We start from the raw sequence: 27583 nt of genomic DNA on the forward strand, positions 1-27583 counted from the left end.
GGATCCAGGGCTCCAGATTTTATATATATATAAAGTAAAATATAGAATAATAGTAGGTCAATAAGTTCACAGTTTTGAAAAGCCGAAGTATAAAATAGGGTTAAAGTGGCTCAACTGATATTGAATATCAAATATCTAAATATTGACTCAAGAAACTTCAAAACTGTCTGGGGTCAAAAGTAGATGTTAACACTTTCTAAGCCGGGCCGTACTTGCCCGTACTTGTCCGGACCACCCACTGCGCCGCTCGTACTTTCCCGGACTTTTGATATAAATGATAATTATTTTAAAAAAAAACGATCGGCCGTTGTTCTCTGGGTCTTCTTGGATCCATCTGAAAGGGTTAAAATTCTCTCCCCCCTCCTTTCTGGAAGTGGGTGTACTCCTCGTAGTTTCCAGCAGGCCGCGCCGTTCACTTACATTCTAGCTGCATGGTTGGCTCAGGAGCTCCTCCTTCACTCCACGGGGTAGAGAATCAACAAGAAGCACAACCACCATGGCTGGATTACAAGCGTCTAGGTTTCTGTACGTGGATCGCGGACTCAATCACGCTCGGGCGCCGCTTCCCTATCGCTCTTTTCCCTGCTTCGCCGCACGGAAACGAATGGAGGAGATCTCCCCGCCGCGTCCCCAAAGTAAGAACGTCGACCTCTAAAGGATCAATATACACGCTGTACCGAGCACTCCATTACGTGTTGTTATCATGTGGGCTTTGTTTTTTTTAAACATGTTTATAAATAAATAGCATATTTGTTCGGCAGAACCTCTGTTCAGGGGTTTCTGGGGGGGCTAAAAAAATTTTTTTTAAAGGGCTTCATGCTTCTTCACCAGCCTATGGGGATTCGGGTTCACCAGTCAAAAGAATATCTGAAACTGATTAATTCCAGTGGTATGATCTACAATTACAGAATATTGTTCAAATATCCACATTTAAACGTGTAATTCCCAGTTCGACAACCACCAAACCCTAACCCCAACCTATTTTTATTTAATAACCCCACAGACCAAAACATATCTTTGAGTCCTTTATGATCAGAAAGATAGTTTGGCAAGTGGTGATGGCACCTCTGGTCCTTTATACAGTATGTATCAAAGAATACAACTTTGATTTTTTTGTTCAATACAGAACTGTTTGTTTCATAGTCAAGTTGCAACCCATTGTAAGAGTGAAACATAAACGGTTTTACATATTTTACATGACCCATTTTGTGGTTTAATGAGGTAAAAATAAAATGAAAGGAAGATTCTTGATGCAATCAATTCATTTATTCTTGAAAATCAATTCATATTTTTAAAGCTAAAATTGACAATTGATAGCTCTAATAATCACCTATACATTTTGTGGTAATGCTTAAAAAGGTATTTTGAATGTCGTGTATATGATTTTGTGTTCATACACACAACACAGTAAATGACTAGATTGAGAAAATAATGTGAATTAAAAACTGCAGATCTATGCTGATGATTATTTTTCTTCTGAACACTCTTTGTGATGATTGTGTTATGCATAGTGTTCCCCATGCACAACAATAACACAAATCATGAATCAAACTAGAAGCAGTGCTCTTCCGAGCACAGGTCTCCACCAGGCCGTGCGTCCTGGTGGTGCTACTGTATAATAGGCCAATGTAAAAAGGGTGGCATATGTTCTTCACCTTAGATCTTTCATGGCAATCGGACGCTGCATGCATGATTTGAAGCATTGTGTTCCAAAAATGTGTTTTGCTAAAGTCTACCTAATGGTGGAGCTATAACAGGCCAATGTGAAAAAGGTAGCATTTATTCCTTGACCTAGTGGGAATATGTGTGGCAAATTTCACGGTAATCGCAAGCTGCGTTGATGACTTGAGGCATTTTGTTCAAAAGCGGAGCAATCCTGCAAACTTTGGAAGCTAATTAGCCAATCAGGATGGAATATGAAATATCAGACTGATCGGACTTGATCACATGACTATAGAGATACTGTGTACCGATTTGCGTGATTTTTGCATAAAATCTCAAGGAGTAATATCCAAAAATGTGTTTTACATATGTCGGCCCAAAGGTGGCGCTATAAAAGGCTGATGTGAAAAATGCAGGGCAAAGGTTTATCCTTAGCCTCTAGGGAGTGTGCTTACAAAGTTTGAAACTGATCGGTGGAGTTATAGGTAAAACCACGAATCGGCCTGTTATAGCGCCACCATGAGGCTGATTTAAAAAAAAATAAGTGGAATTTCTTCCTCGGCCTAGTGGGAACGTGTGTGCGCGATTTCATGATAATTGCACTTTGCGTTTGTGATTTGAGGCATTTTGTTCAAAACGGCTCAATCCTACAAACTTTGGAAGCCAATCTTAGCCAATCAGGATGGAATATGCAAAATCGGACAGATCTGTGTCGATCACATGACTGTCGAGATACTGCCTACCGATTTGTAGGATTTTTGGACAAAATCTGTAAGAGTAGTGCACAGAAATGTGTTTTGCGAACATCGGCCACTAGGTGGCGCTACAAAAGGCCCATTTGAAAAATTTAGGGCAGAGGTTCTAGATTGGCATCCAGGGAATGTGAGTGCTCACTTTGGCAGCGACCGTGCCAACGGCGACTGAGATTAGGTGCTCACAAACTGCGAGGACGCACGGACGGACGCACGGACGGACGGACGGACGGAGGGGAAAACATACTCTCCCCCATGCCTTCGGCTGGTGGAGACAATAATTAAACGTGTCATAGAAAGATGTAGAATAAAGCTTATTATAATGCTCCTCTACTCTAGATGTCATGGTTGGTCGGCTGCGTCTGTTCTCAGAACTTCAAATTGGTGATGTTCACGTTTCCTATCACCTCCACCTTGTTGATGCGATCAAATTCAAAGAAGCGGTAGCTGTAGGTAAAGACGTCATCCACATCGTTGATCCAGATGCTGTACTTTGTAGGTTCAGCCGTGATTTTCATCTAAAACACACAGCGTTCACATCATCACAGCGACTGAAAATTAGCCTCGTCTCTACTGCAGGCAACAAGCAAGCAAAAAATCTGTGTAGGATACTTTATCAATTGTTATAGAAAGTTTATACTGCCATATCAGTGTTGGGAGAAATCTCCCTTCAAGGCTTTCTGAAAGAAAGAGGGGGTGGAAAGAGAGCATCACTTTTCCTTAGGGCTGCCCCTTTTCCTTAAAGGGGGCGTGACACAGCCAAAACAGCTAATTATGGCTATCAAATTAGCAATTTTTTTAATGATGTCATCATGTACCCCCATGTTAAATTATCCAATCAAATTAATTTATTGTAGTTACTGTAATGAAAGTAGTAGGTCTACTTTCTGTAACGGCAATACATTAATTTGATTGGGCTAATATGGGGGGAGGGGCGGAGACTCGCGGAGTCGAGTATCCATATCATTATCTTTTGAAACTGCTCCAACAAAAGCTGTCCGAGGTGTGTTTCCGACTTTCTAAACCAACTTTAAAACTATCAGTTTTAGGGGTAAAAATTATACAGCATTCGCTATAAAATCAGTGGTTAGACCGGTAAAAAAAATACATGTCTTCTTCAAAAAAGGTGTCAGAGATTCGTTACGAGGGTCAACACGCTTCTCCCCGTCTATGAGAAGGTTTTGTCGGCCATACCCTGCTGTCTCTGCCCCTAAACCTGACTGGAGCACCAGACCGACCGGAGCAAGCCATGTCCTGCTGTTGTTAATGCGTAAAGATTAGTTTCCGTTTTTTTACTAGGAAGATACAGTTTCTTTCATACCAAGGTCTTTACCGGCTGGTTGCTGTCAAATAACAGGCTCTGCGGAGCAGAACAATCCAATAAGAACTTTATGAATGTGTAATCAACGTTTAATGTGTCACTGTCTTTGAGATAACCTCCAAATGCCAAGAAAATCATGCATTTTTCATCTCTTGCTCGGCAGGAATATTATGACACTTAACAGTGTGACGAATGAATTTTTTAATATATTAAAAAGTTTCCATCTGATATGTGATGTATGACTTTATGTGAGAGGTAGAGGTCAAATACTTTTTGGCTGTGCAATGCAGTATGACAAGGCTGACATCCTCCAATAGATGGCAGTATAGGCTAGGCCTGTAGGCCCAAACATCATGACTGTCCATGCACCAAATTGCACCAAGTTCTTCCTGCTAATGATAGATTAACTTAGTCAATCATCAGCTGCACCCCTTACACAAGTCTTCTTTCACTTTGTTTGTTTTGTTTAATCAATAAATATTTAGGCTACTTGTGTCTTTTCAACTGCTGCATCCCCTCCCTTGTTTTGGGAAATATGATATGCATTTTTACTTCCATAATGTCTTACCTTTGGATATTGTCCACGCGTCTGAAAGTTTCTTTGCCAGATCATTCATCTGTGTTGTGTCTTTTATAGTATGTTGGTAGTATACATTCAACACGATAAAGACGCAGGACACAACGTGTGTTTGGCAGGTGTGTTCACTCTTGTTGTGTTTTGTATTCACCGTCTGCTGATCACATACAGGTGGAACCTGGGAAAAGCCCCAGAAAGCCTGGCAGGCGAGGTTAGGGAAAAGCTAGGCTTGCATCTTGCATTGCCCTCTAGTGTCTAAATACAAACTAGCACCCAAAGTGTCAGACACAATATACCGGTATAACAATCTGGATCATACACAAAACATCCACAGTATAATCTCCACACCTTCATCAGGGTAGGTGCATCCTGTTGGCATTGTCCAGACAACTAGCCGTTTAAAAAAAAAATCTTCTCTGCAACCGATGTGGTTTAGAGCTGTGAGGATTTTGTCTGCGTATTTTGTGTCCCTCTAATCCCAGTTCACCAAGCAACCTTACCTCCCCCTGACCTTCTATTGTTTTATTTGTATGACGTTGTATGAATTGTATGAAGTATAAAAGAAAGGACCCTAATTTAAGAATTTCTTGTGGTCTTGACCTTGAATCAGTGAAATGTACTGTCCTGTACCTTTTCCTATGCAAACTTCTATTAGAAGTTTGAAGTTCCTACTTTTAGAAGTTTATTAAATAAACTTCTAAAAGTAGGAACTTCTAAAAGTATTCAATAAATCTATACTCAGCCCAAATAAGCAACTACACTTTAGAAACAAGACCAAAAACGCAACCAGCAACGACCAATAGGCTATTTACAGGGGACTTTACAGAAAAACAAGCCAAGCGTTGCATAGGCCTATATAGCCTAATAAGCAAACATGGCAAAACGCTGGCTGTGACACCTGAATCACTCACTGCATGGTGATTACTTGGTGCTTAAGTGATGATTCGGGTCAGTGGAGGATTTGAAGCCACATTAAAACATTAAACATACCTTGCCTTTTCCCCAGTAAGTTCCTTGGGAAACTTGGATAATGTAGCAAATACCTACAGTAGTCATGCAGTACAAAGGCTTGGCCACTATGTGTCATTGTCTGGCCGAATATTGAACCGGGGTTCACGCACAGACTCTACCACCAGTGCAATGCAAGTACTGCACACTGACCTCCACACACCACACCCACTCAACCCTTCCACCTCTACCCTACAATAGCGCTCCATTATGGGCTACTAAGCTCTGGTGCTGCCTAGAAATTCGCAGTAAAAATATTGATTCATTACTGTAATTCAATTTTGATTAATTATAAATTATATAAATTATAAAGTTTGATTGTATTATTATTATTATTGCCCCTTCAAATAAAATTAAAAGAAACCCTGAAATGGAGCACAACTATTTTCCTTGGTTCTCTTGGTCTAGGAGGGGTGTGTGTGTGTGTGTGTGTGTGTGTGTGTGTGTGTGTGTGTGTGTGTGTGTGTGTGTGTGTGTGTGTGTGTGTGTGTGTGTGTGTGTGTGTGTGTGTGTGTGTGTGTGTGTGTGTCAGGACATGGGTCAACATTAGCACATCATACACATAATGGATATAAAAGTTGTTGACCGGAGACTCACTGGCCAGCTACAAACAACACTATTTATAAATGAACATAAATGTCACCACCCAGACACACACTCACACACACACACACACACGCTCTAAGCCACAATGGCACAGCGTGGCAGTGAGACAGTGACAATAAAGACAGATTGAGCCAGTGGAAAACCGGGGTGGGGGTGGCGGGGGGTTAGAACAATAGAGACAGATAGAGAGAGCAGGTAGAGCGTGTATGACAGAAGGAAAAGTAGAAAAAGAGAGGTTGTGTGGGGGAGAGGTGGGTGACACAGGCGAAGAGAGAGAGAGATAGAGAAACAGAAAGAGTGAGAGAGAGAGAGGAGAGAGAGAGAGAGAGAGAACAGTGGTATGGTATTTCTCCAACAGTTCCAGGCTAAATAAGACACCAGACCACATGAAGACCAGGTCATATCTGTAAGTAGAATTTCATATGTTATTACTGTCATTGCACGCGCATGCTTGTGTGTGTGTGTGTGTGTGTGTGTGTGTGTGTGTGTGTGTGTGTGTGTGTGTGTGTGCACTCGCGCACACACACAATGTATCTTTCTTTGTGTCTCTTTCATTCTGTCTGTCTGTCTGTCAGTGATAATGACAGTAACATACTCCAGTCAAGTTGCCAACGCGACGTTCTTTGGGTTCCATCGTCTGTTACTGCGTTGGAAAGGAAGCATCTACAGACTTCTCTACCGGGAGTTCACTGTGTTCACCCTGCTCTACGCCGTGCTCAGTGTGGTCTACAGGTACACGCGCACGCACGCACGCACGCACGCACGCACGCACGCACGCACGCACGCACGCACACACACACACACACACACACACACACACACACACACACACACACACACACAGTCCTCAGTGTCACTTTCATGCTTAATTTGTTTTGACTTTGACAGAGTAAGACAGACAGTAGGAAGGCTGAGAGGGAGACATCGAATGGGAGACAGACAGCTGAGAGGGAGACAGTATAGGAGAGACAGACAGTAGGACAGCTGAGAGGGAGACAGTGTAGGAGAGACAGACAGTAGGACAGCTGAGAGGGAGACAGTGTAGGAGAGACAGACAGACAGACAGTAGGACAGCTGAGAGGGAGACAGTGTAGGAGAGACAGACAGTAGGACAGCTGAGAGGGAGACAGTGTAGGAGAGACAGACAGTAGGACAGCTGAGAGGGAGACAGTGTAGGAGAGACAAACAGACAGCTGAGAGGGAGACAGTGTAGGAGAGACAAATAGACAGCTGAGAGGGAGACAGTGTAGTGTTACAGCATGTAGCGCTATACTGGATCACTCCAATATGATATGATATGATATGATATGATATATGATGATCCCACCACGGGGTGGAGGAATATATCATTACATCATTATTATTGGAGTGATCCAATTCACTCACCTAACTGTGGTTGCCTACCCAACCCTCGTTGTGTGACATTTGTCGCACAAAAACGTGCTGCACTCAACAGTTTCCAGGGTAAGATAGTGTATATTGGAGTTTCTCTATTGTTGTTGTTAAGCTCTTACACAATGGACATGGATTGAAACATTTCTATTTTATTAGCTTCTATTAAATAGTATCTTTAATGGAGCACTAAACCCATATTCAACCTCATCTTCATATGTATGGTCATTAATAGGATGTGGACAGTTCAGAAACCTGCCTAATAGTGACATCATCAATGGGGATTCCAAACTATTATCAGTCATTCTGACCCTCTGATTAAAGAAATACATGTAGCATTAGGAGGAGAGGTGGCCTGCCGTGTTTCAGTTAGTTAAGTCATGACTCATTGACCACACACAAAGACGTTACCACTAGATCCTGATTTTGTTGCTACTATAGACCAGTGGTTCCCAAACCTTTTAGCTCGAGACCCAAAAGAGAAATGCGACATTTGCCCAGGAGACAGGACCCAAACCAGTGAAAATTGCATATCTACAAGCTCACAACGCGCCACAATGCAATGTGTTGTGAGCTTGTAGAATGTCTATTTTCGTTTGTTTTCGGATTTATGGAATCACTTCGATTTTTGGTATTTATTCATGAAACTATTTTGAAAAATGTAGGAATTTTGTTTTCAATTCATGATTTGTTTTTACTTTTAGGGGGAAATTAAAAAATCCTTTGAAATAGCCAAATTAAAAACAAATAGTAAGGCAAAAATAAATTGGATACTAGCAACCCATAAAAATGGACCCACAACACACAAATGGGTCACTGCACCCTAGACAATGATGTGGATAATGCAGGAACAGTTTTGTGGAAAAACACTTAAGAAGAAAGGGCTCACAAGTTTCTAGTGTTGATTTCATCGACTAAAAATATGAAAAATGTCCGTCGACTACTCTTTTTCCCCTGACGAAAATTAAACGAAAACTAAGCTATGATGACTAAAACTAAGACTTAATATATTGACAATTTCGTCATAAAAACTAGGCTAAAATGTTAGAGAGCGACTAGTGGAGAAGAGATCCAGTAGAAGTCATTTTATTTTTGAAAAGAAAAAATGGATTTTCAGGGCGGTTTCAAGCAGAGTAATTGATTGATTGATTGATTGATTGATTGATTGATTGATTGATCATAGGCTGGTGTTATCAGAGGAACAGAAGAGATTCTTTGAGAAGTTGTCTCTGTACTGTGACAGATACGCCGAACAGATTCCAGTTACCTTCGTACTGGGTAGGTCTGACTGACTGACTGACTGACTGACTCAATCACTGACTGTTTATTCATTGTTTTTAATTACTGACTGAATGACGACTCTTACTGATGGACAGATGCCTGTTAATGTTGTGCTGAGTAGATATATGACTGACTGTATACAGTTTGAGTTTACTGAGGGACTGTGACAGACGGAGAGACAGTAGTGTTGTTTGATGTGATGTGAGGTCATTAGCAAGCTGTTAGCCTTGATGCCCCCCCCCACACACACACACACATACTGCATCAAATAGGATGCTCTATGCCATCGATCCATCTTCAACCGCTTATCCGGAATCGGGTCGCGGGGGCAACAGTTCCAACTGAGATTTCCAGAGTTCCCTATTCTGAGAAACGTCCTCCACTCCCTCTGGGGGTATACTGAGGCGTTCCCAGGCCAGTGTGGAGATATAATCCTTCCATCTGGTCTTTGGTCTGCCATGGGGTCTCCTCCCAGTGGGACGTGTATCGAGGACCTTCCTAGGAAGGCGCTCGGGAGGCATCCGTACTAGATGCCCAAACCACCTAAGCTGACTCCTCTCCAAGTGTAGGAGCAGCAGTTCTACTCCAAGTCTCTCTCGGGTGACTGAACTTCTCTCCCTATCTCTAAGGGAGATGCCAGCCACCCGTCTGAGAAAATTCATTTCGGCCGCTTGTACCCAGCCCGCAACCTTATACTTTTGGTCATGACCCACACTTCATGACCATAGGTGAGCGTAGGAACGAAGATGGCTCGGTAGACAAAGAGCTTTGCCTTCCGGCTCAACTTTTTTCTATGCCAGTTGTTCTCTTTTGTCTCAGGACACCCCTGCATTACATTGTTACTTTGTATAACCTTACATTTATGTCATATTACGCTATGTAAATTATGTAAATCTTTCCCCCTAAGATACAATATGTGTTACGATGGTGGTCCATATTACTAAGCATAGAGGGTTTAAGTGGTTAAACTGAAATGATTTTGATAAATTCCAAACATTATCGATTCTGCGGCACCCCAAGATTGGTGTGCTCGCTAACCGAAGGTAATCAAAATTATTATGGTGTTTTGTCTCGCAAACAAAGATCTAAATATCGTTCGGTATCTATTTATCTGCATTTCAGTGTGTTGTGCAACCATGTTCTGCCCTCTGTGATGGTGTGTGCGTGCGTGTGTGCAGGAGTATCAGACAATGATGTTAGCTCCATCTAGCTTCCATTCCAGCTGAAACTCATTTGGAGAAAAGCTTTAGCTCAGATTACACAATACAATGAAAGTAATTCTTTCCCATAAATGGGTAGGGCTCCTAGTTAACCCAGTTAATACATTTGTTAAATACAAGTTGAACTTGGACAGTATTTGGGAATTTATTTTGCCTAAATGTGTTTTTTTGCCCAATCTGACTGATTTCAGTACCCAGTTGTCCAGGTGTCAAACCTTTTCCATCTTATCTCCCCTTTCTTTGATAAATCGGAGGTTTCTATGTCACTCTGGTCGTGAATCGATGGTGGAACCAGTTTTCCAACCTGCCCTGGCCGGACAGACTCATGTTTCTAATCTCCAGGTATCCATCTGTTTCATATACATATCCACACAAAAAAGTACTTCTGGGGACTCAGATTAACATACACATAATACAGGAATACAGTACACTACAGTATATTATCTACAGTATATTATCGCCTGAGCTTATCCTACTGGAAGGCTTATTGAGAGGGTTGATATCGCTGTGTACAAGGTTAGATGTGATAATTTGTTTATCACATTCATGCACTTAATTACCCAGCTCAGGATCTGGACCAATCAGTGACGTCTCGATTGGAGCCAGATCAAGTCAAACCATGACTAGTCAGATCTGGCCTAGAATATCCCCCGATTTCAACCAGCATAATTCCTGCCCACGAAAACGGACGTCCTGGATTAATCAGAGAGGGTCCGATCAAGGCCAGATAAATATCATAACTAGTCAGATATGTCCCAGAATATAACCTTATACAGTATGCTCATATTAGAACTAACATTACAAACAATAACAATAATCCTATAGTCCATATGACATCGTGACTACTAATTGAAGCCGAGGCCGAATTGGGCCGAATCGCATGGATGAGCCCTGACAGCACATGGTTGGTGCTACAGACTCCAAATTTTGCACGCAGATAGCTCAGACCTTTGCCTACGTTCTTAGCTAGGCCTCGACCCGACCCGATATGCGGTTTTCCGGAACCAACGCTAAAGGTTCGGAATCTCCATATGCGGAGTCCTGACTACTAATTGAAGCCAATGGACGCCAAATCCGAATGGCCCGAATCGCATGGATGAGCCCTGACAGCACATGGTTGGTGCTACAGACTCCAAATTTCGCACACAGACAGCTCAGACCTTTGCCTACGTTCTTAGCTAGGCCTCGACCCGACCCGATACACAGTTTTTCGGATCCGGCACGAAAGATTTGGAATCTCCGTATGCGGAGATGACTGACATCGGGCTGTTCCGGAGCAAGCGCTGACTCATTGTGACATCACTTCATAAAAGGCTCTGACATCACATACGCTAGATGAGTCAACTAAAAATCTCTCCGAGTGTGGCATAAACTAAAGTCTTTCTTCCTCTCACTTCGAGGTGAGCAAAGTTCAGGGTGCTCTTCAGAGCGGTTGGGTTCAGGGGAATTAGCGGGCTGTGCCTTTAAGAGAACCAGGTGAATAATGTGGATAAGCCCGGGCAGTTCCCTCTCACGCTAAACTTAAATAATAAAGGGGAATAAGGAGCCGGGGCTAGGGAACTCCGGGGCGCTCTGTAAGTAAAGTAAGGGGTGCTGTGTCTGCAGAGATTTCCATATATGGGCATAAGTGGACAAAGGCAAACAGATGGTCAAAACGGGTCCTATGACAACAGGTATAATGGGGTTTGCATTAAAGGGTAGGGCCGGAACCGGTACTGTGTCTGCAGAGATCTCCATATATGGGCATAAGTGGACAAAGGCAAACTGATGGTCAAAACGGGTCCTATGACAACAGGTATAATGGGGTTTGCATTAAAGGGTAGGGCCGGAACCGGTACTGTGTCTGCAGAGATCTCCATATATGGGTATAAGTGGACAAAGGCAAACAGATGGTCAAAACGGGTCCTATGACAACAGGTATAATGGGGTTTGCATTAAAGGGTGGGGCATTCATTCCCTATTTTAAATTCGGCACGCGTGTTTCCCGACGCAGCAGGTAGTCGGGGGCACTAACAGATGCAGAGATCTCCATAATGGGCATAAACGGACACAGACATCAGATACAGAGATCTCCATATATGGGCATAAAATGGATGCAGACAGACAGATACAGATATCTCCATATATGAGCATAAATGGACACAGGCAAACAGATGGTCAATACGGGTCCTACAGAGATCTCCATATATGGGCATAAAATGGACGCAGACAGACAGATAACTCCATATATGGGTATAAATGGACACAGGCAAACAGATGGTCAAAACGGGTCCTACAGAGATCTCCATATATGGGCATGAAATAGACGTAGACAGACAGATATCTCCATATATGGGCATAAATGGACACACGGCCAAACAGATGGTCAAAACGGATCCTATGACAACAGATATAATGAGGTTTGCATTAAAGGGCAGGGCATTCATTCCCTATTTACATTGTTCCCGAGTTGGCCAGGTTGCCGACTAGACGCTCGGCCGCCCGAAGGGCGGCCGAGCTTCTAGTCCAGGACTAGCTTCTAGTCCAGGACTAGCTTCTAGTCCAGGACTAGCTTCTAGTCCTGGTAATGACCATCCCCATATGGGCTGTGATCTGGCCTAGTTCTGAACGTCACCGGAGTCACCAGAGGACGTTCATCATGACATCCTTTGGCTTGCAGGGTATTCACAGTGATAACAAGAAGGAAAAAAACAACAACTTTAAAGTATTATTTCACTTTGAAACGCTTGATTCAATATTTTGTATTGTCCTTCTAATGCATTTTTCGATTACTACTGTTTTTCGTTATAATGTCTAACATTTAGAAAATGTAAAATGTGACAACTGCCTCACTGTATAATGCCTTGCTCCCCAGTTGTGTACAGGGCTCTGATGAATATGGCCGCCTGTTACGTCGCACATTGATGCGATATGTCAACCTGACCTCTCTGCTCATCCTGCGCTCAGTCAGTACGGCCGTCTGCAAACGATTTCCCACCATTGACCATGTGGTGGAGGCAGGTAGGTGTGTGTGTGTGTGTGTGTGTGTGTGTGTGTGTCTGTCCTAACTGAACTGAACTGAATTCCCAAGTCAAATAAAACTCAGAGCAGAAGACACTCCTCTCCTCTGTCGCTAATACTTCCTGTGTCTTGTCCATCCAGCCCATGGGATCAGCTCATTATCGGCCAGTTAAGATGGCCTTCAGGGCCTTCCTCAGAAATGATATCATAGTGATACGCTAGACTTTATGATGTGAGTGCTCAATCATCAGATTTACTTTCTTTTCCAGTTAGGTTCTTAGTAACTGGTTGTAAAATCTCCACCCCTTGTTGCGACCATAGGTCACAGTTTACTGTCAGAACCGTTACAGCTTGTCCGTATGTATGTAGACCTATACGTGTAACTGTGATATTGATGAATTCCGAATATTATCAAAGTATCCTGTGGCATCCCTGGACTTAGATCACGGCAACCACTTTGAGAAACCCTGGGTTAGTCTCCAAATTCACACTCCCAAAACTCTGTTTCACTGTCTGTCTGTCTGTCTGTAGGTTTTATGACTCCGGAGGAGAGGAAAGTGTTTGACAATATCTCTTCTCCTCATCTGAAGTACTGGATCCCAGTGGTGTGGTTCACCAACCTGTCCTCCAAAGCACGGCGAGAAGGACGAATACGAGACAGTGTGGATCTACAGACAATACTCACTGTAACATGCTATATATTGTAGTGTACTGTAGCCTAATAGAACTCATTTGAAGCATGTTGAAATAATACAGTATCCTTTACTCGTGTAGTATTAAATAGTAGGCTATATTATATTAAATACTATACCACAGTTTATATTGTACTATATTTTTTGCTATGGTAAACTACACTGTTTATCATTCCAGCCTTTATGCTGCATGTCTGTGTCTATAGGAAATGAATAAATTCAGAACATGGTGTTCCACTCTGTTTGGATATGACTGGGTGGGCATACCTCTGGTCTACACGCAGGTACATGTCTCTGTCTATACAGTATTACATCCATGCATCTTGGCCTGACGCATGCATGCATGCATCCATCCATGCATATATCCCAGGGGTTCCCAAACGTTTTTGTCGCATCGCGAGGCGTTGTGTGCTTGTAGATCAGCTGTTTTCACTAGTTTTGTGCGACAGCCTTGTATGATGAAGCAGGGCTTTGCTGTACCAAAAGATGTACACATTTGAACTTGGAGATACGAGGTTTCTGCCCGACAGTGACGATATTTTAGTGATTATGTTGCGAGGAAAACTTTGAGATAATAGCCATTTTGGTTAGAACTGACTGAAAATAACATTGTACTTCAAGTTTAAAATGATACTAAATATTTTTTCAAGTGTCCAAATAAATTCCAAATATTATCAAATTATCTCGCGGCACCCCTGGACTGCCTGTCGCGGCACCCACTTTGAAAACCCCTGATATATCCGTCCGTCCGTCCGTCCGTCCATCTATCCACCCATCTATCAGCATGCTTTGTATTTCCCTGCTTCCCAACTGTTTACTAACAGTATACAGGCTAACTGGAACTAGGATGCGCACGAACGCACGCGTAACATGATATGTCCTAATCACCTCGCATCCGGTCTGCCCTGGCTGGAAACCTCCTTAGTAACAAAGCACCAAGGCAACAGATAGTTTGTCCTTTATTGAATTTTAAATCTCTCTCTCTTTCTCTCACTATGTATGTCTGTGTGTGTGTGTGTGTGTGTCTGTGTGTGAGTGTGTGCATGTGTGTGTGTGTGTGTGTGTGTGTGTGTCTCTCTCTCTCTCTCTCTCTGTGTGCGTGAGTGTCTTTCTCTTCAGGTTGTAACTTTAGCCGTCTACACTTTCTTCTTTGCGTGTTTGATTGGTCGACAGTTCCTTGACCCCGCCCAGGGGTACCACGGACACGACCTTGACCTCTACGTTCCTATTTTCACCCTGCTGCAGTTTGTCTTCTATGCTGGCTGGCTGAAGGTCTCACACACACACGCACGCACGCACGCACACAATTACACACGCACATACACAATTAAATTGGTGCACTGTGGAACACTGTGGAAAGAAACAACGCACCTGGGTTTGATATAAACTGATTCAAGGTGTGGGTTATAGTCTCATACATCACAGCAATTAAGGGAAACCAGCCAATCAGAATCAAGAAATGGAACTAGCCGTTTTAGAAATGTAATTAAAGTCTGTGTCTGTGTGATTGCTGCTGTAGTTCATTTGTCTGTGGTTGCTAGGTAGCAGAACAGCTGATCAACCCGTTTGGAGAAGATGATGATGACTTTGAGGCTAACTGGATCATTGACCGAAATCTACAGGTCAATAACCAATCACAACACACAGAAACAGGTCAAAAACAATATTCATATACAGGTCAAAAGTCGACCATAATCCCTAAAATACAGGTCAATAACTAATCACAAAACATATATTTATTTTGGAGACGTACCATTCAGATATAGTATTGCGGTCTGTCTCTGTCGGTGTCTCTCATGTCTGTGTATGTCTCTCCGTAGGTGTCTCTCCTGGCTGTAGATGAGTTGCACATGAGTCTCCCTCAGATGAGCAGAGACGTTTACTGGGATGACAACCAGGCAAGACCTCCATACACGGTGGCGGCTCAAGAAACCTGCATCGCCTCCTTTCTGGGGTCTACCACCGACATGGGGTAAAACACTCTTTCTGTCACTGTATCAATTTCTGAAGCAATCAATAGGTGGTCAGACCTCTCAATCTCACTAATTGGTAGAATTAATATACTCAAAATGAACATACTCCCTAAGCTGCTGTACCTATTTCAGAATATCCCCTTGCCGCCTCCTGTAGGTTTCTTCCCTAAAATGGAAAAAGTGTTTCTAAAATGCCCCAATATGCTGTGGTACTATTGGGCAGCACAGCTGCGAACTATAATGTTCTATTACACAGAGGAGGGATCTCCTAAATGGAGAAATATCGAATCAGGTTCCTTAAAGATCTCGATGCCCAGTTAACCCTTTGAGTGCCTATCCCGAACTAGTTCGGGGATATTCGGGATCAAAAACAATTTTTCATTTGCTATTTTACTTACCCCGAGCTGCTTGGAGCAACGTGGGTGGTCCCGGCTCGCCCAGCTCTCACCAACGAGAGACGCTAGATGCTCCGACGATTTATTCCATTGAAAATGGTTTAAAATAAAGTTTAGACCCCCCCCCCAATGTTCACCAAATGTTCATTGTAGGCGGCGCGACGTATTCCAGGGTGCCTATCCCGAACTAGTCCGGGATATTTAATAAAATGAATTATTTTATCGGAGGCCTCAACGAAGCCCCGGTCTAGACGTCCATCCTTGGCCGGGACTTAGACTCGGCCATCCACGGGCCGTATTCGCGCTAACGGCCGAATCGCGCCGCCCACTCCAATAATAAATCACATCTTTAGACAGGATTTTCTCCGGATTGTGTCCCCAGACCCAACGAGAAAGTTTTTTGCGGCTGAAATAGCTTTAGATCGGGCTTCTCAATGGGTTAGCATTTTGGCTACGTGTCAGCTAGCTTCCTCCTCTGGACACCCATAGGATTGACCGGAGTGAAAACACAGGCCAGTTGGGAGAGGGTCGACGAAAGCTATAAAGGAGGTCAATGGAGAATTTTCTGGCACTCTAGCACCCCTTGTGGCCGGATGGCACTGTATGAGTTAAGTAAACTTAAAAAAGCTACAACCAATCCTACTGTTAAAAACATGATTAAGGTTTGGCAAGATGTTAGGAAATATTTGTGCGATACCATCCCCATTTCTCGCTTCAACCCGATTTGGGGGAATGAGGCATTTACCCCGGGTAGGGCGGATGGAGGTTTTAAGCTTTGGGCTGGAAAAGGAATCAAACAACTAAAAGATGTTTTTGGCAAAAATAAGACTCTGCTTTCATTTGAAGAACTTATGGCTAAATTTAATATTCCTAGAACACACCTGTTTAAATTTTTCCAACTCAGGGACTTTATAAAGGTTAAACAAGCACAGTCTCTGACGATTCCTCCTCTGTCGATAATAGAAAGAACTCTCATCAGGAATCCCTTTGAAAGGGGCATCATCTGGGTTTTATACTCTCCTGGTGGACTTCTCTCCCGAAACATCTGAATCTAGATTTAATGCCTGGAACTCCGATTTACAAGGGGAGCTAACAATGGATGAGTTTAACACAGCCTGTGAGGAGGCTCAGGCACAGACTAGTAATACTTGTTTAAAATTGCTGCAATATAATTGGCTGATGAGGGTGTACATCACGCCAGAAAAAATAAACAAATTTAATTCAAATATCCCAGACACTTGCAACAGATGTAACAATGATAAAGGCACTCTGTTCCATTGTTTGTGGGCATGCCCAAGAATAAAGGAGTTTTGGGAGGAGTTTAGGAAGGAGTTACAACGGATACTACTTATTAACATTGAGCTTGATCCAAAACTCTAGGCCTTTACCCGATCGGCCATAAGATAAAAAACTGCGATAAAATTTCTGGACCTTGGGTTCTTTCATGGAAAAGGACAGGGAAACCTAGCATCGCTCAGTGGTTTAAGGAACTATCTTTATGCCTTCTTTTAGAAAGAATTACATACACTTTCAAAAACAAACTAGAGCTATTTGAGAAAATATGGGGAAATGTTATTCAGTATGTCAAGGGAAACGATCTTTCATATCTGATGGAGGAACCAGGAGTAGGGTAGCTGTTTTTTTTTTTGTTTTTTTCTCTCTCTACGGTCATTTGTCTGGCCTGGGATGTTGATGTGATGTATGTGCTCTTTGTGTCATGATTATTTTATATTCTTCGGGTTTTTGTTCTTTGTGTGTGTTTTTGTGTGTTGTTTTTGGTTTGTTTGTTTTGTCTGAACTTTGCTTTTATTGTATTGTATGTGTTGTTTTATATGTATAAAAAAAAGAAAATAAACAGATTGTTTAAAAAAAACAAAAAAAAAACACTCTTTCTGGGGTCCTACCACCTACATGGGGTAAACACTCTTTCTGGGGTCCTACCACCGACATGGGGTAAACACTCTTTCCTGGGTCCTACGACCGACATGGGGTAAACACTCTTTCTGGGGCCTGTGTGCATGCACAGTTGCACACACATTTCAGCAGCATCACATTGTTTGATCTGAACATCAAACTAGTTACTTGTCCTTTGTTTTTCTAGGTCTGGACCCGTGACCACCAGGGATCCAAATTAACTCTGTAACTCTGAGAGTATACAACTGGAATGGTTCCATTTGTACACTCTGAGTTATAAAAAACAATAATAGAGGAATTTAAAGTGTAGATTGGGGATAAAAACATTATAATAAATAAATGAATGCATGGCCTAATGCATATTAAACTGGGGGTCCTTGAAATGAAAAGGGTTGAGAACCACTGAACTAGTCAATCAGTGCAAAGTAATGTCTTCATCTCCTCCAGTTTGTCTGACATCCTTCAGTTTGAGGAAGACAACGTTTCTGAAAGTCGCCCACGACGACAGGAGTCGTTTCTGACTCGGCGACAGACCTCGGTAATGTATAACTATAAAACGTAATAGATAATAACAGATCACAGAAAACAGATCTACAAGCTTACAATGTGAACGGCATAAAATAAATCCTCTGACCATTGTCTTAATCTTTCTTCTTTTTTTGGCCGTTTACCAGGTTATGGGGCGTGTCCGCAGGTTGCTGAGCGTTCAGGAGCCTCCAGAGTTGGTTTTGCCCCGTCCTGCGTTCAAGCGCCACAGCAGTGATGCCATTGGCGGCTTCATTCCCTTCATAGCTGACTACAGGTATGCAGGTGGCCCATTCAAAAACATCCCAAGGTGTGCTACTGATCCTTTCCGATCATTACTGGTGCAAGGGCGCCAGGGGTTTCTTTTACTGTGTACTTTAAGTACAATTTGGTACCAATTTTACTCAAGTAAATTTTGAAAGTCAAAAGTTCTTAGAGCGTACACATGGAACCAAACATCTAATTTCTCTTTTGGGTCTTGAGGTAGAAAGTTTGGGAACCACTGGTTTAGTTAGTGTCTGACGATCTATCATCCATCCATCCAGGGTTCACCCAGGAAGGGAGAGCGCCCCTCCCTCTTCCCCTACCTCAGGCATCGACACCCTGGGGACCCTGAAAGAGGTCAGAGAGGTCAGCAGCACCCCGCCCTCGCCCTCCCCTCACCTCCCGCCACGGCTCGTCGTCAGCCCCCCGTTGTCCGGCTTCCACGGCAACATGGAGTTTGGCGCAGGTGGCGAAGGGGGTGGCTCCGCCCCTCAGGAGGCGTGGCTGAAGCCAGGGACTCAGTTAGAACCGTCCCTCACAGAGGACAACCTGAGGTACAACATCAAGTAACAAAGCTTGCAGGACAAAGGGTAGCCCTCTTGCCAGGCCAGGTTTGCTACTCAGGGACTGCAGTTTTTGGAAGTTAATCATCGCAAAACAAAATGGAATATGAACAGGCTGACTGATGCATTCTGGCACCAGCTTCAAATGCTGTCAATGCACTGAATGGGAATTTGTCACTTGTATTCAGACCATTGAATGGTGCAGTAGCTGAGATACTGACCTACCGACGGACGGACGGACGGACGGACGCAGTAGCTTCATTGTCACCATTCAATGGGCAGGTTTTTGTCATCATTCAGTGGGTTGACGATGACTTATGTTTCTGGCCCCCTGGTTTACAACTTCTAATGGCGCCGAGTCGGCTCAAGCCTACTTCGCAATGCTCGACGCGGCGACTCGCTCTCTACTGCTCGCTCGGCGGTGTCTCACGTGGCTCAAGTCCGCTTGAGACAGCGTGACTCCGTCATGGTCAATAACTATACTTTATACAGCGCACGTCAGTATCTCCCAATCAATGGTGTTATTAACCCGTCCGGTAGCTCAGTAGGCTATCTCAGCTTCTGCACCATTCAATGGTCTGAATACACATGCCAAATTCTGTGCATTAATAGCATTCGAAAGGGGTGATCCTGATCACGGGACTCCAGAGATGTGTATCGATTCATGTGAGCTTTTGACAAAATCTGTAGGAGTAGTAGCAAAAAAGTGTTTTGAAAATCTAGTCTATGGGTAGTTGCGTCTATGGGTAGTTGCGTCACAATCAAAAGAATCCTCTGGTTCAAAGGTTATAGGCCTCAAAGTGAAGCGGCCCATATATTGCGGCTACCATGAAGCCGATTTCAATTTTTTGTTCTTCCATGGCCTATGGGGGTGTGGGTGCAAATTTCATGTAGATCAGTCCGGAGATTAGCTGTTCACAGACTGACACACAAAACAGACAGACACACAGAGGAACAGGGGTGAAAACATAATCCAGCCTGGCAGAGATAATGAACATAATTTTAACAGACAAATATCATGTTTTACTATGTGTATGTATTGCACATGGAGCATAAAATGATAGATGATGCTGACACAAATGAACTGGTTCTCATTAATGAAATGTGTGTGACTGATAGGTGTGCATTGGCACTGCCTTCACGATTCAATTCGATTGTGATTCGTTGCTGCACTAAATTGAATTGCGATCCATTGCTGAATGGATTCTTTTTGACACCACTAGTGACTGACGCAATGACTGTCAGATAGCTGAAATGTACGTTGAAGAATGCAGATAAAAAAAATATTATCTTTCTGTGTTTGTATTGAAGTCATGATACCGTGTTTACGTAAATCAGACCAACCCTTCCTCTCCTTTTTGTCATCCCAGGGACAGCTCTGCAACGTGCTACTCTCCCACAGAGCTGGGCCCCAAGAAGTTCCGCTGGAGCATGATCAAAAACAAGGACCGCCCCTCCAGAGATAAGGACCGCCCCTACAGACACCCATTGTCCAGGCTGCAGGGTAGACACCTCTCCTTCCAGTTCTCCCGTCAGTCGTCCAAGTCCTCTGTCCGCAGCCTGCCCAGCCCCATGGGCGTGGCGGGCCGAGTCCCCTCCTCGCCCCAGACCATGTCCCCCAGCACGGACCACGACTTCCTGGCCATCCCGGCAGAGGAGGAGGGACACGGAGAGACGAAGGGAGCCAATGACAACCAAGAACAAAACAACAACAACAACAACCACCAATCACAGAGGTTCTAAAGAAGCCATGTCCAGTCATAGAGCCCTACATGTAAGCTGGGATCAGGCTACACGATTTTTGCCACCGCAGACAAACTTTCCTTTGCCCAACTATGAACGTTGGTTCATAACATCTTTTCCTCTTGTACTGTGACATGTCAGAAGACCAGCCATTTGGCGTCTGCGACACCACGGCACAAAGTCACAGCAATCATGTTTTTTGATGGAATTTCATTGCATAATCTGATGTGGTGACCAGGCCTGGAATGTTGTCATTTTGGGGGCAAGGCCACTTGGCCTTTGGTGTTGCCCATTCTTTTAGGGCACAAAGACCAGAGCAGGAAGGCCATCAAATAAAGCAAGATTTTAGTCCATTCATTGAATTTAAGGGTTAAGGATGATTTAAAATGTAATAAACTATCTGCATTGAAATAAATACATAATGGTATTTACAATCTGATCCATGCTCAGCCCTGCACCAATCAAAGTTACTGGATTGGTTTACAAAAGAAACTGGTGTCATGTACATGGCATGAAAGATACACTGGTATCTACAGTCAGCTAGGGCATTAAGGGTACTGTGGCCTCAGGGCATGTCATTTCTTTGAGGGACACAAGGCCAAACTGAGGGGCAACGACCTTCGTGGCCTCCCTGAAATTCCTGCCCTGGTGGTGACCACTGTTGAAAGACAAAAATATTTTGTAGTCTGAACCCGGCATTACTAACTGGTTAACTGATTCTAAATAGCTCTCCACTAGTGTGGAGTGCTACATTTACAAACTGGTTACCTTGTAAACAGTTCTCCACTAGCATATGGAGCAATTGATTTACAAGATGAAATAGTGCTAGCTTACTGCTACCTCTACTAATACTACTACCACTGTATATGTAGCAGCAGGGTGAACAGTGTGTGTTGAATACTTTTATTCATGAGGTTTTCATGTTTCTCTGAAACGTCCGTCGCCTATTTGCTGCTGTTGATGTATGAATGTAGTAAATCATTTTCAACTCCGACCCAACTTTTCCTTTTACTTCACCAGGCCGGAGGTGCCTCTGTTTCGTGGCGACATCATGCACGTAGCGGCATGAGCTGTGGTCTACTTTTGAGGGGACCGATACACAAACACAGGCATACTGTACACACAATGTAAAAATAAAGAGTGAATCGATTTTATTCTCATGTACAGTGGTTCTATTGATCAACGACGCTAAATTGCTCATTTGTATCACTCAACAATTCTTTTTTCTTGTTTAAATCTGTCTTTTTTTCTCTGCTAATGGAGGGAATAACATCGGTTTACTTAAAGCACTCGTCCGGAGTTCTCCTTTAATTGTAAAGAAAATAGTGGGAAAAAAAAAGGAATTGGAGTAAAGGAGGACATGTTCTCACAATCATTGAGATGATTTTAGATTCGTCACTGTTGCGACAACACAGGGTGACGAATGACTGAAAACAGAGGCACTCAGAGATGCTGCTGTGCCAAACTTTAATTTCCTCTGAATCAGAATCAGCTTTATTGTTACATCACAGGTTTACAGAAGTAAAGAAGTGGGTGAAATCTGTAATTATTTATTTATTAAATTGTTAATGCGCTCCCCCCTCATTTTGTTCAATTGTCTGTATTAATGTTATCTGCTCCCTTTGTCTAATGAATATTGCTTGTACAGACTTATACTGTTGTTCCACAAACTGTTGGAGATATACGGTTTTTCCACTTTCCAAGTATTATGTCTTATAATTCCTAATATATATGAGTTAAGTAAAAAAATCTAATTCAACAAAATGAGGGGGGAGTGCTTAGGAGTGACTAAGACTGTTTTTCGTCTCAGGTGCTGACAATTACTGATCAGTGGGTCAGTCATATCAGTTTATGGTCAGATTGCATGATTGATTGATAGTTATTGGTTACTACTAGTCCATCTGGTGTCTGGCGCGAGCCAGCCCGATGCGGTCCTGTCCTCTGTCGAAGACACTGTAGTACTGAGTCAGAAACACGTCTCCCAGAATCCACAGGGGTCCCTGCGGAGACATTATGTCCACGGACTGGAAACCACTGAAGCACATCTCCCTGCCCCCCAGGACCTCCTGTAGAGACAAGCAAGTAGAGAGAGATGAACGGAGAGACAGCTTTGAACCCACTTAGACCTGGAACACACTTTAACCATTTTAACATTAGCCATTATTTCCTGCTTTAACTATAAAAAAATCACACCCAATGTGAAGTGAGCGGTGGTCGTGCTTGCATAATGTCTTCAGACTAGGATTTGAGTCTAGGATGTACAGGCTATGCTACACACACACGTTTTGCTATGGCAAAACGCTGAGGGAAAAGGCTACAGACATACAACATATGACATCACTAGACAAACATGATGCTACGTACACACATTTTGCTATGGCAAAACGCTGAGGAAAAAGGCTACAGACACACTTAGGAGCGGTTTGTACCGCTCAAAAAATAGCAGATATACAAGCTCATAGCGCAGCACTTGGTGCCGCGCTGCGAGCTTTTATATCTGCTATTTTTGAGAACCACTGACATATAAACGTGCGTTTCTTTTTTTTTAAAGATTTGTTTTTGGGCTTTCATGCCTTTATTGATAGGACAGTAGACTGACAGGAAATGGGGGGAGAGATGGGCAGTGACACGCGTCAAAAGGTTGTCCGGATCGGGGATCGAACCAGCGCCGCCACCATGCAGGCATCCATGCCTATGTGGCAATGCCTAAGAGGTAGGTGCCTAGACCAGTAGGCGCCCTGAAACATGCCATTTTCAAAAACCTTAGAAGGATTTAGAAGACATTTATAGTATCATATTCAAATTTATATTCATTCTTTTTTAAATAGCAGATATACAAGCTCACAGCACGGCACCGAGTGCTATTTTTTATATCTAAAGCATAAAATAATGTTTATAGCGGTTCAAGTCTAAAGCGACACAGATGTGTTCCATGTCTTAATGCAGTGGTTCTCAACCTGTGGGTCGGGAGCCCCAGGGGGGTCCCCAAATTATTTTGGTGGGTCCCCAGATGATTAACTTAATGTGCAACATTGTTTTCTCCCTCAACAGTAAACAAACCAACATAACGTTTTAAGTGTATAGGGGGTATCTGCACATTTCTAAAGCGACAATTTGAGTACTTTTTAATACCTCTAAAATGACAAATTAAACATTGGCCAAATTGTCCAATATTAGAGGCAGAAATTGTCTACATCTACTGTACATGCTCACAACGCGAGGAGTTGTGAGCATGTAGATCTGCTATTTTCACAAAAGAACCGTGTTATACTGTACATAATGTAATGCCTCAACTCTTAGTGCTCGTCAGGGTGTGGGGTCCCCAGTTGAAATATGATTATTTTGGGGGTCGCGGTCTGAAAAGGTTGAGAACCACTGTCTTAATGGGTGAATTAGGAACTGGAGACAAAGATAGGCAGAAGACCGGTCAATCGTATCGTGCATACCTTCCGTACGTAGTCCTGTGCTTCCAGAGTGTACTCAACCCCTCCCAGAACAAATGTCACGTGTGGAAGGCTGGTTAACCTGGCACAGTCTATCAGATACTGAGACACCCACACACACAGACACACACACACACACACACACACACACACACACACACACACACACACACACACACGCACACGCACGCACGCACATTACTCAAGTTGTTTTACGTCGATTGTGATTATGTTTTTAAAACAACAAAGTATTATATTATATTTTGTTTTGAACCTCTCCGATGTTTGTGGGCGTGGCTCCAATCAGACCCTGCAGTTTGAGAATGTCATCGTTTGGCCCGGCGATGAGGGAGGTTCCCGTGTCAATGATCGCCTGGCAGCCACGGGGACAGAACGAAGCAATACCCTGGACAGCGATGCTGATACACAAACATACACATATTTCAATTGAAATATAATACTATGCTTTATTTAATTTGTGTGTGTGTGTGCGTGAGTGTGCGTCACCTTTCCATCTTAATCTGCCAGTATCCCTTATGAGAGACAGGGATCCAGTGGATTGGGCCGCTGAACAGCTCCTCGTCAGTTCCTCCAATCAGTAGCTCTCCCTCTGGATCTCGGGTCTGCTTTCTTTTAGACACGCCCAAAAATTCAAAGGACATTTATTTTATGAAGTCAAATGAAGTTATTACCGTATTATCAAATGAAGTGGAACATTTCAGTGATATTTCAGTGATGAAAAAAGCTATTTCAGTGATGTTTAAATATTAAAATTACTTATTGGGGCGTCTTAGTGTTATATATTTTAATTATTCAATTGATTAGTTAAAGTCTAACTGTGTAACTTTGCTTTTTGGAGTGTTTTTGGTGACACCACTGGTAATTAGATGCCATTACAGCATCTGTTCATATAGCTTGTTTTGCTGCTGTTCTCACCAAAAATAAATTCAAGAAGAAATGCAATTCGGGTTCCAAAGCACTTCTGTCGCGATATGACACATTGTGAGCTTGTAGATCTGCTATTTTCAGAATATTTTTTCTACATTTTGAAAACTTGTGAATTAAGTGCATTTTGATACCAATACTTTTGCGCTTTTACTCGTCAATTTTGAATTGCTGGACTTACTTGTAACAGAGTATATCTACATTGCATTATTGATACCTTTACTTAAGTAAAACATTCGCATACTTTTTCCACCACTGATTACAATACCTGCTGAGGTAGAATGAGAACACAGGTTTTTCTACGAGTTTCTGCGTCATCATGTTGTCGAACACAGGCTTCCCAACGATCTCGGCCAGAGAGGGGTAGGCGAGGCCCAGAACGCCGTCAAACTGAGCCAGGACAAACGCCTGGCCTGGCTCATATACGGACTCCCCAAACTCCTGTTGTACCACCGTCAGACCTCCTACCTGGAGAGGAGAGGAATTGGAACACTATATATCGTTTAAAGGTCTCATGACATGCTGGTTTTGAAAACATTAAAAGTCTATTTCATGGTCCTTCAAATGTGTATTAAAAGGTTTTAACTGGAAAAATCCACTCCGGAGTGCCATGGCATTTTCCCCCCCCTCGGTGTTCTCAGGCCTTTTCAAGTGCAATGAAAAAAAAAAAAAAAAACTATTTGCCTCCCCCAGGGGGAGAAAGAGAGGGGAGGGGCTTGGAGGAGAGGGGCTCGGATTATGGGGGACAATCATATCACTTTTCTGAGCTAGAAACCTTCAAGTTGATGATTAGAATTTCAACATTTTAACTAAAGCCTTTTCGTTTTAACCACACATCACTCAACACTAAGTTCTACTTCGTATACCCGTATTTTCCGGACTATAAGGCGCACTTAAAAGCCTTTAATTTTCTAAAAAAACTACAGTGCGCCTTATAGTCCAGTGCGCCTTATATATGGATCATTCATTGACATTGACATTCCCTTTAGCACAGCTCCATCTACGTCTATTATGTGCGCCTTATAGTCGGGTGCGCCTTATATATGAAAACAGTTCGAAAATAGACCATTCATTGACAGTGCGCCTTATAGTCCGGTGCGCCTTATAGTCCGGAAAATACTGTAACTTGCAAGTATGATGACTCAGGCATACACACATTTTACCTTCAGCGTCTCTCTGCCCATGACTCCCAGCAGGTGTCCTGAACCATAGTTAATTCCAAACATTCTTCCATCATGACCGAAAGAATGAGAGTCAAATGCCTTAAAGCGATGGTGGTTGGCTGGAACACACACGCACAGTGTTTAAATATAATAGCACAGGGGTTCCCAAACTGTGGTGTGCCCTCTATGGGGTGCGTGACATGAAAAGGATGGTGGTGCATGGAAAGCCAAGGAAATATATGAACATAATATATGCCAATATTTGGCAGGTATAAGGCAGAATATATGCCATATTCAGGTTCATATGTGCATATATGTGGATATATGAGAAATATATGTCTCATATAGCTTATATATGTCCACATATATGCCACATATGTGGATATACTGTATATATGTACATGTAGAGACATTCAAGTCTGACAGGTTAATAGTTTAACTATGTATATAATATGAAAATCATTGCCATATTTAGCTTCCAGAAGAAAAACAAAGAGACACGTAGAGTTTCCTGCTCAAAGTTAATTCAGTTCAAAATGTCAAAATAGGTCATTTTGACCCGTCAGTCATCCCAGTTAACCGTGTATCATGACGTAGCTCTGCCTGGCTTTGTGCCGACACTGAACCCCTACCCCAACACAGGGAAAGGGAGTATTTTCTGGTTGGTTCCTGGGGGAGGAAAGATTACTTTTTACATGCTTCACCCAGCAGATGGGTGCTGCTCAGATGGCTCTGATGAGCACACTCACAGGGAAGCAGTTAGGGGTTAACAACTTCAAACTATGTAAACGAAATTGCAAAAACTCTACAAGCTCACAACACGTTGTGCGCTGATAGATTGTCCATTTTTGCCGTACAACATAACAAAAGCATAAATTAGGGTTAGTTCAGATTTTTGGACATAAAGCTGTAGGAAATATTTGCCATAGTAATTAATATAGTGGTTGCAAAGGTATTAATTGATTGCCAAGGCCCGTGGTCAGAGTTCTGGTCAGTTTATGATGAATATGAATGAAGTAGTTCCAGTGATTAAAAATAGATTAATCTACAAAACTAGCATCATTTGTGTCGCTGACCTATTGCTACCATATAGAGCTACTTTAGTTAAACTTTGACCCCTCTGTCACATGGTACTATTTTTTGT

General features: G+C 42.8%; 2 protein-coding genes across 2 annotated transcripts in view; one reads left to right on the forward strand and one right to left on the reverse strand.

The window, feature by feature from the left end:
- Positions 1-6506: 6506 nt before the first annotated feature.
- On the forward strand, positions 6507-20888 carry LOC308308842 (bestrophin-3-like; the record flags this gene model as incomplete). Its single annotated transcript, XM_080754294.1, has 13 exons — positions 6507-6658; positions 8502-8596; positions 10074-10161; positions 12674-12819; positions 13351-13505; positions 13718-13795; positions 14631-14783; positions 15053-15133; positions 15332-15483; positions 18241-18331; positions 18468-18595; positions 18864-19148; positions 20516-20888. 13 exons carry the CDS (start codon positions 6507-6509, stop codon positions 20886-20888), a joined length of 1977 nt encoding a protein of 658 aa, XP_080610420.1.
- Positions 20889-22333: 1445 nt separating this feature from the next.
- The window catches only part of nots (nothepsin), an 8568-nt gene continuing 3318 nt past the window's right edge, over positions 22334-27583 (reverse strand). The window contains exons 4-9 of the mRNA XM_080754669.1: positions 26440-26558; positions 25545-25744; positions 24839-24961; positions 24606-24750; positions 24335-24433; positions 22334-22954 (exon numbers count right to left, since the gene is read on the reverse strand). Of these exons, the coding sequence (XP_080610795.1) occupies positions 22781-22954; positions 24335-24433; positions 24606-24750; positions 24839-24961; positions 25545-25744; positions 26440-26558 (860 nt within the window). The 3' untranslated portion in view covers positions 22334-22780. The remainder of the gene's footprint in view (positions 22955-24334; positions 24434-24605; positions 24751-24838; positions 24962-25544; positions 25745-26439; positions 26559-27583) is intronic.

This window comes from Nannobrachium achirus, assembly GCF_963921795.1.
Source record: "Nannobrachium achirus genome assembly, chromosome: 23".
Classification (NCBI taxonomy): domain Eukaryota; kingdom Metazoa; phylum Chordata; class Actinopteri; order Myctophiformes; family Myctophidae; genus Nannobrachium; species Nannobrachium achirus.